Source organism: Trichosurus vulpecula, chromosome 8, assembly GCF_011100635.1.
Source record: "Trichosurus vulpecula isolate mTriVul1 chromosome 8, mTriVul1.pri, whole genome shotgun sequence".
Taxonomy (NCBI): Eukaryota; Metazoa; Chordata; class Mammalia; order Diprotodontia; family Phalangeridae; genus Trichosurus; species Trichosurus vulpecula.
The window spans coordinates 232,447,740-232,465,218 of record NC_050580.1 but is presented as its reverse complement, the minus strand read 5'-3'; the positions used below and the strand labels follow the sequence as shown (position 1 = coordinate 232,465,218).

At 42.3% G+C, this 17,479-nt stretch overlaps 1 protein-coding gene across 2 annotated transcripts in view; it reads right to left on the bottom strand.

Moving 5' to 3' along the window:
- IFT43 (intraflagellar transport 43) overlaps positions 1-12,009 on the bottom strand; it is a 118,041-nt gene extending 106,032 nt beyond the window's left edge. The window contains exons 1-2 of one of the 2 annotated variants that reach the window (XM_036769510.1): positions 11,936-12,009; positions 8,124-8,207 (exon numbers count right to left, since the gene is read on the bottom strand). In XM_036769510.1, the coding sequence (XP_036625405.1) occupies positions 8,124-8,207; positions 11,936-11,989 (138 nt within the window). In that variant the 5' untranslated portion in view covers positions 11,990-12,009. Of the gene's footprint in view, positions 1-8,123; positions 8,208-10,109; positions 10,226-11,935 lie in introns of those variants that run through there. The other variant, XM_036769511.1, reaches the window with a different exon arrangement.
- Between the last annotated feature and the right edge of the window lie 5,470 nt (positions 12,010-17,479).

Sequence of the window (17,479 nt, the reverse complement as noted above, 5' to 3'; positions counted from 1 at the left end):
ATTCAGCAGTCCCAGGAGGAAGGGTGAGGAGATGGAAGAGGGACTGGGGGGAGGGGAGGATAGGACAAGGGAACAACTATGACTCCAGCACTTCTCCAGGCCACTGGAAGAGCAAAGAGATAAAGTATAATTCTGCTCCAAAGAGATTCGGGTGTGATCACACATAACCTCTCCACAGGCTTTCCAAAACATTTTCCTCAGATGGAATGCCAAGAAAACAATCCACCACACTCAAGTTAAGCCAGGCAAAGTGGTCCATACCTGTATTGCTGTCCCTGGGAAGGCTGAGGCTAGCAGATCAGGAGTTTGAGCTGGAGGGGGCTAAGCCCATTGGGTGTCCACCCTAGATTCAGCATTGATAGGGTCAGCCCTGGGAGCGAAGGGTCACCTCATTGCAAAACTGGTCCAAGGTGTTAAAGCTCTTATGCCAATCAGAGTGAGGTCCAGCCCTCAAGTAACTCCTACACTTCCAGACTTAGCACAGTCTTTTAAAACAAAACAAAACAAAACAAAACATGAAACAACTGAAGCTAAGCCAAGGGTTGAAAAGTCCCACGATGATGTGTAGTTGAGCCCTGTACTGGATTCGTCTATCTACCAGGTCAGTCTGATTGCTATCATCGAACCCCAGAGACATTTCTCCAGGAACAGACTCTGGCAGAATCTGCCTAAAACTCAGTGTTAACAGTAACAGGTTTAAGCCACATTGCTGGTCAAAGCAATAACCCGCTACATCAGGAGGAGTCTGGAGCAGGGGAGCCGAGTTTAACACCACTAGCCCCTCTCGATGGAGAAAATGACACGTTGGGAACGTGGCAAAAAGGAGTTGAGAAAATCTCCTCCAGCGAGATATTCACGAATGCCACTGCCAGCTTGAATCTCCATCTGAAGAACAAAGCCTAAATGGAGAAGGGCAAGTCATTCTGGCTGGTGCAGAGATGCTGGAGTCACAAATTCTCTTATTTGGTGCGGTGCACACTCTAGAACAGGGCTAGGAAAATGACACCCATTTTCCATTTTCTGAAACTGTTAGATCTAATGAAATTAAATTTTTAATTCTTTCCATCTTACAATTATTACCAAAATGATAGAGGAGAAACAGCAGTTCTCCTAATGATCTAAAACATCTCTAAATAGAGACTGAAGAGTTCAGCTATAAAAAAACAAGGTAGAAAATTCTTGGTGGTCCCTGAGATAGTGGGGAGAAGAGAAGACACAACAGAAGCCAGACAGGCAACTCAATCAAGCACCCTGACGAACTTATCTTTCTTTTCATTGGACTCCAGCTAGGTGGCACAGTGGATAAAGTTCCAGGCCTGGAGTCAGGAAGACTCATCTCCCTGAGTTCAAATCTGGCCTCAGACATTTACTAGCTGTATTACCCTGGGCAAGTCACTTAACCCTATTTGCCTTAGTTTTCTCATCTGTAAAATGAGCTAGAAAGGGCAAACCACTCCAGTATCTCTGCTGAGAAAACCTCAAATGGGGTCACAAAGAATCAGACACTACTGAAATGATTCGACAGCAACAAACAAATTTAAATATTTAAATATTTTTCAACCTACAGAAAACAATTCTTTACTTTTATCCTCAATTTAAAAAAAAAAAGTTCCACCTTTTCACCATTTGGCCAAATCCTAACCACAGGCCAAAATATCACCCAAATCATGTCATTCTAAAAAACAACAGCAACAACCTCCCCCCCCAAAAAACTAGTGACGTGAAAATTAAGCCAATTTTCTAGCGTAAGAAGGATGACTAACATGTCCTTAATACATGACAAACCTGTATCAAGGGCCTACTACATACAAAGCATTATGTTAGGTGCTCAGGACCAAAAGATGAAAAAAAAAACAAACAAACCATAATCCCTGTACTCAATGTGCTTTTAATATTGAAAGAGGATAAAATATGTACATAGATTATGATAATACTAGCTAGAATAAGTTGACAGGAGTGAGTGATGAGAGATGGGGGGCTGGGAGGGGCAGAGGACTTGAACCACATCCAACCATGGAGATGAGAGAAGGCTTCAGGGAGGAGGCAGCCCCTAAGCTGAGTCTATCAGACTTTCAACACATGGAGATGTGCATTCTCAGCACATAGGATTGCCAGTCTAAATGCATTATTATTATACAAAGGACATTCCTGATGGAACTGGAATTCCACAAAAGCTCCCCACACTGGACTTGGAAACCTCAGAATAATTTTGTTCCCTACTGGCCTTTTGTGAGATTTGGACGAGAGGGAACAAATTCAAAAGAAATCTACTCTTTCTTATTTCTTTTTTTTCTCTCTCCTTGTCTTCACCTCTGGCTTCCTGCCTTCCTTCAAGTCTCAGCTAAAATGCCACCTTCTTCTAGGAGCCATTCCCGATCCCCTTAAAGCCAATGCTTCCTCTCTGTTAAAGAGCCCCAACCTACCCTGTGCTTATCTTTTTCATACATAGTTGCTTGCTCGTTGTCTCTCCCATTAGAGCATTAGCTCCTTGAGGACAGGGACTGTGCTTTGGCTTTCTTTACATTCCCAGCACTTGGCAGAGTGCCTGGCACATAGTAGGTGGTTAACTAAAGCTTGTCAACTTGACTTGCCTCTTACTACACTCATTCCCTATTGAAGAGCTTTGTGTTCCATCTTACCAACCCTGACCTCATCCACCCTTCCACGGAGAACCTCAATGGAAGCCCTTGATAACACACCATCAGAACTATAATGTCCTGATCAGGAGCTGAGAAGCTCTTGTAAAAGTATAGAAAAGGTCTTTGGCATTCGGGAGTGCCACCAACCTTTTATTAAAATGCTAGTGTTATTAATAAAATGACTAATTACCCAGGAAAAAAAAAAAGCAAGTATAGAAAAGAATAGCAAAAAGAATTGAGAAACCAAGCCAGGCAGCATAGGTATAGTAACAAGATACACATATATACTGCTGTATGAAGCTCTTTCCCTCACAACAGCCCTGGGAAGTAGGGATCCCCATTTTACAGATGAGAAGAAATAGGTTCAGAGAGGCTGCTCACTTGCCCCAGGTCGCACAGGTAGAAGGGGTCATAGCCGAGATTCAAACCCAGGTCTTTTGATGCTTAAGTCTCATGATCTTTCCGCTCCCCAAAGCAGCCTTTCCTGTTGGCTCTTCCTTTGAGCAGAGATGGCCACTTGTTAGAAGAGATTGCTGGTTGACTCGAGTAGCAACTGCCTATCTAAAATCCTCTATGACCACCACTCATCTACCTATTGTACCTTCATCCTACAATGTGGTCAATGAGAGGGTAAAAATAAACATATAAAGTAATAAATTCAGAACTGGAATGTAAATGGGCATACACACAAGTCTCAGCATCTAATTTTAGAATGAAAATGGGGACAAAAGGCCCACACAGCAGAGACAGCAGCCAAATGTGTGGGAGGCTGCCGGTGAATTAACCCAGGAAGAGAAGGAATTGAGATGAGAGTTTTTACCTGCTAGGTTAGTCACTCAGCCCCTCTTAAAAATGCAGAGGCCCAAGATAAAGAGTTAAATGCTCCTGGGGCCCCTGTCATTCCAGAAAGTGAATGAACCCTGAAAAAGACATCAAGTCTTTCACCATACACTTAAAGTTACTCCTCTCTCGCCAGTGTGCAGGGGCGCAGTGAGCAAGCATGGTGCTTCACTCACGTTAGGAATTTAATAAAAATGGTTGAAGGAAGAAATGAATTAATTCGATTTGCCCTTATGATGTGAGTGACATAGAAATGCTGGCAGGAAATCTTGCTAACAAAACCTAGAAGTGCTACAGCTAAGATCTCAGTGTCTACAAGCCCACAGAGGTTGATATCTCAGTGTCTACGTGCCCAGAGATGATTCTTACTGGCCGATACGAAGGCAAATAGCTGGGCAAACAATCCCTACTCCCCAGTCTCCAGAAGGTGACAGGCTCTTGAAGAGCTTCAGCACTTAAACCCAGGTCGGACTCTGATTTCAGCTCAAAATGCTCTGGGTCTAATGCTTTTACTTTTAGTCAACAAACAATTATCAAAGGCCTATTCTGTACAGAGCATTATGGTAAGTGCTCAGGATTAAACAGTAAAAAGGAAAAGACTAAATATTTATTATTAAGTGCCTACTATGTGCCAGAGAGCATAGGTGGCACAGTGGATAGAGTGCCAGGCCTGGGGTCAGGAAGACTCAACTTGCTGAGTCCAATCTAGCCTCAGGCACTTACTAGCTGGATGACCCTGGGCAAGTCACTTAACCCTGTCTGCCTCAGTTAACTCATCTGTAAAGTGAGCTGGAGATGGAAATGGAAAACCACCCCAGCATCTTTGACAAGAAAACCCCAAATGGGGTCACAAAGAGTAGGACACAACTGAAATGACTGAACGATAACATCAAACTATGTGCCGGGCACTGTGCTAAGCACTTTACAAATATTATCCTCACAAGAATCCTGGAAGGTAGCTGCTATTATGATTTCCGTCTTACAGTTGGGAAAACCAAGGCAAACAGGGCTAAGTGACTTGCCCAGGGTCACCCAGCTAGTAAGTATCTGAGGCTCTACTCACTGAACCACCTAGCTGCCTCTGCTCTAAAGAAACCCTGCTTGATAAGCATGCGGCACTCTTGTATTATTCCAAGTCACCCAGCATCACTCAAATAATAATTATTTAGTCTTTAAATCATTCTAAAGTGCCTCGTGTATATTATCGCAGGTGATCCTTACAAGAGCGTTATAGGTTCATAAATGCTAATATTGTGATATCCCTTTTAATGACAAAGAAATGGAGCCTTGAAAGTCAAATGAATGTCCAAGGTCATATATTTATATATACTGTCCCACATAACTCCCTACTAACAGAGATTAGTTCTGAAGTATATTGACCAAAGCTTTAAATGTCATGCTACCACGTATGACAAGAAGAGACAGAATCATATTATGTAGCCAAAGTCTCATTGACGCCACTCAGGAATGGACACCCTCCACAAAGTGGGGTAGATAAGCTCCCTTCATGAAAGACCAACAGGCAAAGTTTTCTACAAAGCAGGAAGAGGTCTTTCTTTCCCTCCATGAAAAAGTATAGAAAGTATAGGTTACAACACTGGGTAATTGTTCCATTCATCTCTGAGGTCATCTAATTTTAGGAGCACTGACTGCTATGCTACAAGGAAGTGGGAACCCTCAAAAGAAAGATCCATCTTAGGTGTTTGGGTTTTTTTTTTAACTATGTCTTAAGGATTTTGCGTTCCAAACTTTCCTATTTCTTAGGTTTAGCCAGTTTAAGAGCTCTGCATAGAGCAAAGGGATAGGTAGAAGCCAAAGATGAGACAGCTAGGCGGCTCAGTGAATAGCTCATTGGGCCTGGAGTGAGAAAGACCTGAGTTCAAAGCCTCAGACACTTACTAGCTGTGTGACCCAGGGCAAGTCATTTAACCTGTGTTTGCCTTAATCTACTTGAGAAGGAAATGGTAAATCTTTTGCAAGAAAACCCCATGAAAAAAAAATTCCATTTGCCCTTATGGTGTAAGTGTGACATAGAACAAAACCCAGAAGTGCTACAGCTAAGCTCTCAGTGCCTACAGTGCCTACAACTGGGAGAGGATACTTACTGGCCAATTGGAAGGCACACAGTTGGGCAAACAATCCCTACTCAGCAAACTCACAAAAAAGTTGGGCATGACCAAACAAGTACAAAGATGTGCTGCAGTCAGCTCAAACCAGCTCTTGAGAGTCCATTGTTAAATTTTTAGGTGAACATTTATACCTTGGAAATGGGCAAAAACTACAAATCAGGGCTTGACTGATTGTTTTGTTGACTGTCTAGACTTGAGAAAGTGATGGAGAAAATGTTAAGGATGCAGATTACACTTAATTGTGTCATGCATACTTTTTTTTTCTGGCGAGTTAGCTGTTAAACATTTACCAGCACCCCACGGATGGAAGAAATCCTGGCATCCAAGGAAAAGGCATTGGCTCATAGATCTAGAGCTTAAAGATGTCTCAGAGGTCATTACTCCAACCCTTCCATTCCACAGATAAGGAAACTGAGGCCCAAGGAGAGGTGACTTGCCTGAGGTCACAGGGAGCTCAGGTGGCAGAACTGGGACCCAAATTCTGGCCTAGTGACTCAGTCTTTCCAATGTCATGTGGAGACAATTTCTCATGTGGAGACAATTGACCCAAGACAATTCTGAAGGACTAATGAGGAAAATCACCATCCACTCTCCAGAGACAGAACTGACCAACTGAGTGCAGATTGAAGTATAATTTTTTCATTTTATTTTTCTTGCTTCTTTTTTTTGCGATATGGCTAATATGTTTTGCATGATTTCATATTGTAAAAGTGATGTCATGTTGCTTGCCTTTTCAATGGGTTCCTCTTTTTCTTTCTTTAAAAAGGAAATTCTTTGTTATAAGTAATAGCTTTCCAGAAGGCAAGAGGGGGAGGGTTATAGGAGGAAACCTAGGTCATATAAAAAATTATTTTTAAAATTATTTTTAAAAATATAAATCTTTTTTACAATTTTTTTATTTTATAAAAAAGATAAGCATTCAGGAGACAAAGAACCCACAATGAGTTGAGACTGGTAAAAATATTAAAAATAAGCAGGATGCAAGCTATGAATAAGCTCCTTTAGGGCAGTTACTGTTCAATTTTGATCTTGGTACCCTTTAGCAAAATGCCTTGAACATATTAGATTGTTGTTCAGCTGTTTCAGTTGGGTCTGAATCTCTGTGACCATATTTGGGGTTTTCTTGGCAAACATGCTGGAGTGGTTTTCCATTTCCTTCTTTAATTCATTTTACAGATGAGGAAACTGTGGCAAACAGGGTGAAGTGACTTGCCCAGGATCACCCAGTAAGTGTCTGAGGCAGGATTTGAACTCAGGTCTTCCTGATTCCAAGCTGGGCTCTCTATCCACTGCATCATGTAGCTGCCCTATTAAGTGCTTAATACATGTTTATTACCTTGGTGACAGGAAGCACTTAAAAAAAAAGTTATGATGGAAATGAGAATAAATAAGGGATAGGGTTAGCTAGATGGCAAAGTGGATAGAGCACCAGCCCTGGAGTCAGGGGGACCTGAGCTCAAATCCAGCCTCAGACACTTAATAGCTGTGTGACCCTGAGTAAATCACTTAGTCCCAATTGCCTCCCCCACCTCCCCAAAAAAGAAGGGACAGATCCATTGCCTGAGACAATATGGGATAATACGTCAACGGATGATGGGCAGGAAGCAGAAGCAAATCAACTCAACCTCAATTCAAGTTAACAAATATTTGAATGCTCAGAGAGATGTAGCATTTAGTTCAAACCCAATCCTTTCCCTCATGGAGTTTACAGGGTTCTTTCTTCACTTCCTGCTCAAAAGTGAAATTGTTGTCGCTGTGTCTGTCCTTCGTTCTCGAGGAGGACCATGACATCAGGGAAATGATGACATGACTTGCAGTTGACTTTGATTTGAGTGAGGGAGAGCTGTGCAAGGTCACCAGCTTCACTTTCTCCTCCAGAGCCATCTGGGGCCAGTGACCAGATGTTCATTAGGAGGACTAGAGATGGCCCAGGATGCATTGGGAGACCCTGGCCCTTTTAGGCCATTCAGTGAATAGGCCTCTTTAAATAGTTATTCAAGGGATGGCCCCTTTAATAAAAAAAAAAAGGGAAAAAAAATCTAGCTGGAAAGGGGAAGACCCTCAGGGTTCCTAACCAAAAGAGAAACAGTATTTACAGTTTTTATTCACTCAGTGCTAGGAGGGCAAGGACCTATTGTCCAATCTCCAGTGAATTGGGTTTAAGGCTTGGTCTTTGAGAAAGAAATCTAGCCAATAAACCGAGAGTTATAGAGGCAGCTTTCAGCCATGGAAGTGTTGGGCAGAGTAGCCTCAGGTAAGGGGAGAGGAGGACAGGCTACAAAGCAAGATATGTGAGCAGGCTGGGGGGGGAGAATTTTTTTTTCTATGGGCTATTTTCTATGCAATCCTAAGGGCTCCAATGGGAGGAACAAAGGGAGTGCTAGAAAGTAAATTAGGAGACCTGGGTTTGAATCCTTGTCCTGCCCCTGATAAGCTGTGTAACTGGACAAGTTCCTTCCCGGGGCGACCCCCAAAGATCTGCCTCGAAATCCAATTTGCTTCTCTAGGTACCTACCTCTCCAGACAAAGAATTCTTCTTGGCAAGCTGATTCTCTGCTTGAGGTGATTCCTGGTGAGCTCGTCTACCCGTTTTTGCTCCCTAATTAAAAAAAAAAAAAGACAGATGGGTACCAGTGTCAGTTACTTTCATAATGACTAATGGGGTGAGAAATCTGGAAATGGTTGTGAGGACTAAATTTTCACAAGAGAATAAAGATATAATTTGAATAGAATTGGCAGGCTTTCTGTATACCCTTAAAATAAGCTACTTGGATACCCTCTGTAGCAGAGGAGAAAACCAATTCATTCTTGTGAGCTTTACGCCAAAAGTCACAAAGACTATATAGAGGCTAAACTCACTCCACTAAACCCAGAAACACACTTTCTAGGGTGGACTATGGTCTCATAACACAATTTAGAGAAAAGAGATAAAGGATCCCATATCTAACTGCGGGATTTTCAGGAAACCAAATTTCTAAGCTGCAACTTGGCATGAGAATAGTTACCAAATATTATTGGAAAACAGGTTTCCTAGATTCTGTGGTAGCTGACACCAGAGAAATACAGACGGCGGTTGTTTTGACTTGTATTCTATTTAGATGTGCATTTAGAGACATCACCCAAGGGAGACTATTTCAAGAATTTTGAGACAAAATGCTTTGAAATCAGGACATTTTCAATTCGGGGTAATCAAATCCAACATTTGCAGGTGCTTCCCAAAGGTCCTTTGCAGTAGAGGCTCAGTATCTTGGGGATGATTTTTGAGGGCCTAAACCAAACTTGGCCGAGTCAGACAAAATTTGTATGAAGTGCCAGGAACTAGTAGTCTGTCTAAATTCTGAAGAGTTAGGTAGGATTTCTAGAAGATCTTTGTGTCCCTTTAATAGCCTGAGCTTTTCTGTTTTTCTCAGGACCTGAAATAACAACATACCAGGTACAAAAACATTATGGTTATCCTAAATTTCAATGCACTTTTTAATAATGCAGACAAAGGACCAGCCTGTAAGTCAGGAAGGCCTTGGTTCATGTCCTGCTTCTGAGACAAATTGGCTGTTTAACCCCAGGCACCTTACTTAAGTTCTCAGTGCCCCCACCAACACTCCTCTGAGACCAAAAGATTCAGAACAGTTCCTGGTCTTCATTGGTTCAGTTTCCTTACCCAGATACCCCTCCCCCCACTTTTAAATTCCATTTAAAAAAATTGCTCTTAAATGCTCTTTACAATTTTTTTTAAATAGATGTTCATCCTAGGTACTCTAGTTTAAAACTATGTACAGACTTTATGAAGATCTTGTAGAGGGCCAGCTCTGAGATAGTCTGTGGTGAGAAACCCTAACCCTAAATGCCAGGTTTTCCTTTGAACCTGAGCCTGTTCTTCTCTGGGCTGTGTACTCAGGATGTGGGCTCTCCAATTCACTTCTAGCTGTCCCTGAGAATGTGCAAAACAGCATGTGGAGATTCAGCTATATCTTGTTTAAGCCTCCTAGGCCTTTGCAAGGCAAGGCCATTTGAGGCAAGGTTTCTGCAAGGCAAGATCTTACAAAGATAAGATGTGGCAAGGAACCGCCCTCAAAGCTGTTACCCGCATGGGAAAGAACAGTAATGTTCCAATATGGTTAGCATCTATGGAACTAAGTAACAACATGTCCCATGGGCTACATGAGCTACGTGGCAGGATGTTCCAGTAAAGTAACAAAGCAATACAATGCTTGGTCCACTTATCTGATTTCACAGAGTATATAAACTCACCGCTTCTGCTTAACAAACGGAGTTGTTCCACACTCTCCTGCCTGGCTCATGTTTTTATTTCACTCTCTCTGGAAATCTTTTAGCGCAGTGCCACCTCCACAGGTGGCAAGATCTGGTATAACTCCAAGGTGATATTACTTAGTAACATCACAAACTCTTAATGGTCACCTTTGGTGGAACATCTACCATCACTGACCTATTGACATTGCCAACAGCTACAAAGTTCGCACTCAAGGCCCTTCAAATGTCTTACCATTGCAATTCTGCCGGTCAGTGAGACGTGGAAAATGTATATGACATCTAATACACATTCTTTGGAGGCCACTGAATACCGTCAACACATCTCCATTGAATCTTTCCACCGGGACCATTGTACGGGCCATTTGTCAGGTCTGTGGTCAGGAAAACCTGACTTCAAATCCTGCTTCAGATGTTAGCTGTGTCACCATGGACAAGTCACTTTAACTTCTGTTTGCCTCAGTCTCTCCAACTGTAAAAGGGACATAATAATAGTACTTCCCTCCCAGGATTGTTGGGATGATCAAATGAGATAGTCCTAAGGTATCTGGGACAGGTTATTTAATACTCTAATATTTAATGTTTGTTCCCTTCTCTCACTGAGGATCTTGCAATGAAATACAACGAACAGCCCTTGGGCCAAAACCATCCAATCCTTTGGTAAATCTGATTTCAAATAATTGTGATATCAAGTACAAGAGAAGAAAGGGAAAGCCCTTTAAGTTAACTTGTGTAGTTAAAAAAAAAAGGTGAAGTCGCTAAAATTAGTCCAAATGGGACTAACTTTACTGTATAGACTTCAGATCTAGCCTAATTTGATCACCCTTGTGATTTCTATAAATGGTGAAGCTGGGAAATACCTTATTGGTGAGTTTGAGAAGTGGGGGAGCATCATTTACACGTACATATGGATACAAATACATACTAAGTTTTAATTAAAGCAAGCCAGACACTACAAGGGCCTTTATTTGTGACATGGCAGCCCAGGTTAAACATTCCTTTAATCTAGAGATTCATAAAGTGTGGTCGCAGGGAAACCTTTGAAGGACTCCAAGAGGTCAAAATTATTCATGTAACATTTCTAGGATTTTATTTGCCTACTTAAATGCTCCATCTTTTCCAACTACACATCGGTATGAATCCAAATTTTCCCTATACTTCAATTAAACCGGTAGAAGGCAGAAGCATAATCCAGCTGTCTTCTATTAAAAGAGAATTCGCAAAAATATGTAAAACGACGATATTCTCACTAATTTTTCTTGTTTTGGGAAATAGTTATTTTTTCACAAAATGTCATTTATGTTAACACGTAATAGGTGTGTTCTTTTTTTTAAATTTTTAAAAATGTTTTTAATTTTTAAATCAAATCAAAATTTTTAAATAAATATTTTAAAATTTGTATCAGCTTTGGTTTCTAATATGGTAAATATCAATAGATAGGACTCCCATAAACAAGAGCTCTTTGGGCATCCTCAGTCATTTTTGGGAGAGACCACCAAGTTTGAGAATCGATCCCCTAATCCAAACCCCTCAGTTTTGCAGATGAGGCTTGGGGAGTGGAAGTGACTTGCCGAAGGTGACAGCTCCCCGACTCGGGGCTCGAGGCTGACAGCGCAGCGCTCCCCCCACTGCTCCAGCTTCCCACTTCTAGGTCAGGGGATCTTAACCTGGGGGTCCTTGGACAGATTTCGGGGGTCTGTGAACTTGGATGGAGGAGCGGAGGAATGTGTCTGTTTTTATTTAATTGGTTTCCTGTGTCATTCTATGTATTTTATTTTCAGCATTTAAAAAACTTTACTCTGAAAAGGGGTCCAGAGGTTTCCCCGGACACAAAGAAGGTCAAGGTCAAGGTTACCGACCCCGGGCCCTAGGTCCTCGCACTCCGCTCCTCCCGAGGGTCCAGACACTGTCCAGATGCCCAACCTCGGCTGGAGGCGCTGGCCCGGTCCGGCCTCTCCGGCATCCCCTCCTCCCCCAGCGGGGGAAGCCAGGAGGGGAGACCCGGCCCGAACGAGGCTAAGCCGCTGCCGCCCAACCCTCCCCAGCCTGCCCCGTCCTCACTGAAGAAGCCGATCCGCGGCGCTTCTCCTCGCTGAGATCCAACACATCCTCCATTGCCGCGGCTGCTGACGTAACTTCCGGGAGCCCTGGCGCCCTGATTGCGTCCCTAGCAACCGGCTCCCCTCCCCCCGCCCACTCCGCTATTAAAGGGACCGCGACCGATTTTCAGAGTTCTTAGGTGCCCACTGAGGGAGAGGAGGACAGGAATGGAAGAGGGGAAAGAAAAAAGGAGGAGAGAAGGAGAAACGGAGAAGGGAAGGGAGGAGTGAAAAGGAAAGGGAAGAGGAGAAGGAAGAGAAAAAGGAGAAGGAAAGAGGGAAGGGAAAGGGAGGAGAGGACGAGAAAGGGAGCAGGGGAAAAGAAAGGAAGGGAGGAGGGAAAGGATGAGAGAAGAGAGAAAGAAAAAGGGAGGAGAAAGGGAGGAGAGAAGAGGAAAGAGGAGAAAAAAGGAGGGAAGGGGAAGAGAATAGTGAAAAGGAAAGGAAAGGAGAATGGAAAGGAGGGGAAACGGGGTAAGAAAAAAAGAGGGAAGGAAAAAAGAAGGGAAGAGAGAAATGAAAAGGAAAAGAAGAGTGAAGGGAAAGAAGGGAAGGGAGAAGAGAGGAGTATAAAAGAAAGGAAGGAGAAGGGGGAAGAGAAAAGGGGGAAGGAAAAAGGGAGGAGTGAAAAGGAAAAGAAAGGAGGAGAGAAAGGAGAAGAGGAGAGAATAGGAAAGAGGGAAAGAAAAAGGGAAGAGGGAAAGAGAAATGGAGAAGGGAAGGAAGGAGTAAAAAGAAAAAGAGAGTGGAGGGAAAGGAGGAGAGAAGGGGGAAGAGAAAGGAAGAGGAAAGAAGGTAGGAAAAAGGGAGGAGGGAAAGAAAAGAAAGGGGTAAAGGAAGAGAGAATGAAGAAAGGGTCAGAGAGGAGGAGGGACATGTTCTTTCTTCATCCTAGCTGAGTAACTCTTCAGGGAATTATGCCCATCCCCCTGAGGAGCAGGCTATTTCTGCTCCTGTTCTGATTCTGGTCATTGCCTCAAGCATTTTCTCGGGCTAAAAGCCGTGGAGTTTTCTCCTGTGGGACTGAGTGAGCATCTAAGGTCAGAGGATCAAGGATTTAGGACTGAAAAGGACTTTACAAGCCATTTATTCCAACCCCACTCTCCTCCTAGCTTCCCTTATTTTGCAGATGAGGTCTGAAGCCTACAGAGATTTGCCCAAAAGATTCAAACAGGTAGTAAATAACAAAGGCATCATTTGAACCCAGGTCTCTGCCTGCAAAACTAGTGCTTTTTCTTCTGCATGAAGCTGCCTCTAGTTAACTTGTTTGAAGCTGGCTCTGTACTGAGGAAGGGTAGGTTATAGCAGAAATAACCGACATACTTGCTAGATACATGTGTCCTACTACTAGACTGTGTTAAGCTTCTTGAAGATGTGGGACTAAGGAGCATTTCCTTTCGTATTTCCAGGGTGCTTCACAGTGCCATGTACATAGTAGGTGCTTAATAAACCCAATTCAATATTTATTTAGTTTCTCTTATGTGCCTCACAACAACTGTCTGTCTTTGAGCTCAAGGGGTTCTGGCTGCTTTCTCTTCCTCACTACTATACACTGGGGATAATTTATTTAAAGCTTATGTTTGGGTTCATATGCATCATATCCCCAAAGTGGAGGAGTAGCATATGTATACTTAGTGTATATGATGCTAATCAGGAATGGGACAGTTATTTATTTCTTGCAAACAAAAGACTCACAGGTGTGCAGTAACAGAAAGAAAAAAAAATTAAGTAAGCTAACTAACCAAGCAGTTACTGTTATACTCAGTTAAGAGATTGATACAGAAAATCACTAATATAAAGCCTTCATGGGACTGCTAAAAAGGTACTTTACGTTTCACCTCTGCATTGCCACACTCATGTCTTTTGGCAAGTCAGGCCACAGATTGGGTTCATCCTTCAGAAAGGAGCCAACTTCTTCAAGAGAGCTAGAGTAGTTTCTTGGGACTCCTTCTGAAGTGAAGCTAAAATCAGCTGAGGACCCAAGATCTCTGGATACTCAATAAGGTCACTTTGCAAACCTCGACACTCTCATCTCTAGATTGATGTTCAGTCATCTAGGATGTTTTCCACCCCAGAGTTCTGAATTCTATCACCTAGATGGTTATGATTGGTGGTGGTTGTCCTTTGTTCTCAAAGAGGACCAAAAGTGTGCCCGATCAGACCAATAATGAGCTGAGAATGCTGCCATAGGTTGGGCACAAATAGTCCATGTGAACATTTGGGGTGGATTCTCTAAATTTGAGCATCTTGCGTTTCTTTTGAGTTACCTCAATTCTGCTTTGTTCATAGAGCACAGCACCCACTTTGATGAGGGTATGCCATGCTGGGTGGTCCTGTGCCAGTATCTCCCATATCATGCAATCAATTCCAAAGTTCTTCAGAGAGACCTAAGAGTTTCCTTGTATCACTTCTGACCACCATGTGAATGCTTGTGCTGTGTGAGTTCTCTGTAAAATAGTCTTTTAGGCAAGTATATGTTTGGCATTTAAACAACATGGCCCGCCTATCAAAGCTGCACTCTCTGCAGTAGAGTTTAAATGCTTGGCAGTTTAGTTCGAGAAAGGACCTCAGCATCCTTCCAGGTGATCTTCAGAATCTTCCTAAGACAATTCAGATGGAATGGACTCAGTTTCCTGGCATGGCACTGGTATACTATCCAGGTCTCACAGGCGTACAACAATGAAGTCAGAACAATGGTTCTAGAGCAAGGGGGGAACCTGCAGCTTGAGGCCACATGTGGCCTTCTATGTCCTTGGGTGTGGCCTTTTGACTGAGTCCAAGATTTACAGAATAAATCCTTTTATTGAGGGGATTTGTTCTATGTAGTTTGGATTCAGTCAAAGGGCCGCACTTGAGGACCTAAGGGGTCACATGTGTTCCCCACCCCTGTTCTTGAGGGTTAGAAGAAGAGAGAATCAGGGGTGGAGTCACTTCCTTTTAAAAAGCCCACTGATGGGGCAGCTAGGTGGCACAGTGAGTAGAGTACCAGTCCTGGAGTCAGAAGGACCAGAGTTCAAATCTGGCCTCAGACACTTGACACACTTACTAGCTATATTACCTTGGGCAAGTCACTTAACCCCAATTGTTCTGCCTTCCCCCCTTCAAAAAAGAAGCCCACTGAGGGTGGATCAGTGGAATAGGTTAGGTACACAAGACACAGCAGTCAATGACTATAGTAATCTACTGTTTGATACACCCAAAGACTCCAGCTTCTGGGATAAGAACTCACTATTTTATAAAAACTGCTGGGAAAACTGTAAAATACTATGGCAGAAACTGGGTACAGACCAAAATCTTATAGCATATACTAAGATTAGGGTGAATATGGGTACGTGATTTAGATAAAGGGTGACTCTATAAGTAAATTAGGAGAGCAAGGAATAGTTTACCTGTCAGATCTATGGAGAAGGGAAGAAGTTATGAACAAGCAAGAGAAAGAGACCATTATGAAATGCAAAACGGATGATTTTGATTACATTAAATTAAAAAGTTTTTATACAAACAAAGCCAATGCAACCAAGATTAGAAGGGCAGCAAAAAAGTGGGAAACAATTTTTATGGCCAGTGTTTCTGATAAAGGCCTCAATTCTAACATATAGAGAACTGAGTCAAATTTATAAGAATACAAGTCATTCCCTAATTGATAAACGGTCAAAGGATTTGAATAGGCAGTTTTCAGATGAAGAAATTAAAGCTATCTATAGTCATATGAAAAAATGTTCTAAATCACTATTGATTAGAGAAATGCAAATCAAAGCAACTCAGGTACCACCTCACACCTATCCTATTGGCTAATATGACAAAAAAAGAAAATGATAAATGTTGGAGAAGATGTGGGAAAATTGAGACACTAATGCACTGTTGGTGGAGTTGTGAACTGATCTAACCATTCTGGAGAGCAATTTGGAACTATGCTCAAAGGGCTATAAAACTGTGCATACCCTATTTTCCAGCAATACCACTACTAGGTCTGCATTCCAAAGAGATCATAAAAAGGGAAAAGGACCTATTTGTACAAAAATATTTATAGCAGCTCTTTTTGTGGTGCCAAGAGTTGAAAATCAAGGGGATGTCTATCAATTGGGGAATGGCTGGAAAAGCTGTGGTATACGATTGTGATGGAATATTATTGTTCTACAAGAAATGATGAGTAGGTGGATTTCAGAAAAACCTGGACGTACATGAACTGATGTTGAGTGAAGTGAACAGAACCAGGAGAACCTCATCCACCAGACCTGCACAACATATGGCCTGTGGGCCACTTGCAGCCCCCCAAGAGATTTCGAGCAGCCTGTGAAAAATATAGGGTTGCCACTGTGCACACTCCTGTTTGTCGCATGGCCCACAGCAACCAACCATCATTGGTCTGTCTCTAGTCTCACCTATCTACAGCCTGAAGAAGTTTAGCCTATTTTAATTTTGGCCCCTACCTACTGCCAAGTTGTACAGGTCTGTTGTACATAGTAATGGCATCATTGTGCAATGAGGAGCTTTGATAGACTTAGCTCTTCTCAGCAATGCAATGATCTAAGACAATTCCGAAAGACTCATGATGGAAAATGGCATCCACATCCAGAGAAAGAACTATGGCATCTGAATGCAGATCAAAACATACTATTTTCTCTTTTTTTTCCTTTCTTGAGGTTTTTCCCTTTTGCTCTGATTCTTCTTTCACAACTTGACTAATGCAGAATATGTTTAATATGATTGTACATGCATAGCCTATATCAGATTACATGCTGTCTTGGGGAGGGGGAATGGGAGGGAGGGGGAAACATTTGGAACTCAAAATCATATAAAAGTGAATGTTGAAAACTAAAAATAAATTAATTACTTAATAACATTTAAAAATAAATAAACAAACATTTTAAAATGAATGCTTGGGGAAAAAAGTTAAAAAATAAAAAGTCCATTAAGTCTCACATTCTTCCGGATTAGTGGCCAAGAAAGAGATTGCTTCACTTGAAGAGCCCAAAGGTGGAGCCAGCACATGGAAGCTGGCAGGGAAGCTCTGTACAACCCCTAATTGTGCAAGACACTGAAGGATAGACAAACGTGGGAGAGTCCCTGCCATCAAGAAGCTTATAGTCTAGTGGAAGAATACAACATGCACAAAAGTAAGTAAACACAAAGTGTATGTAACACAAACTAATTTCAAGAGGGAGAGAGTGCTAATTACTAGGGGAACTAGGCAGTACAATAAATAGAGCCCTTAGGGCCTAGAGCTGAGAAGCCTTTAGTTCAAATCCTGCCTCACATTGACTGTGTGACCCTGGGCAAGTCACTTAACCTCTGTCTACCTCAGTTTCTTTATTTATAAAATTTTTGTAGTTTGGTTATTTCAGTCCTGTCTGATTCTTCATGACCCCACTTGGGGTTGTCTTGGCAAAGATACTGAAGTGGTTTGCCATCTCCTTCTCCAGCTCCTTTTACAGATGAGCTCAGTATACAGATCTCTAAAAAGGGGATAATGATAGCACCTACTTCCCAGAATTGTTGTAAGGAT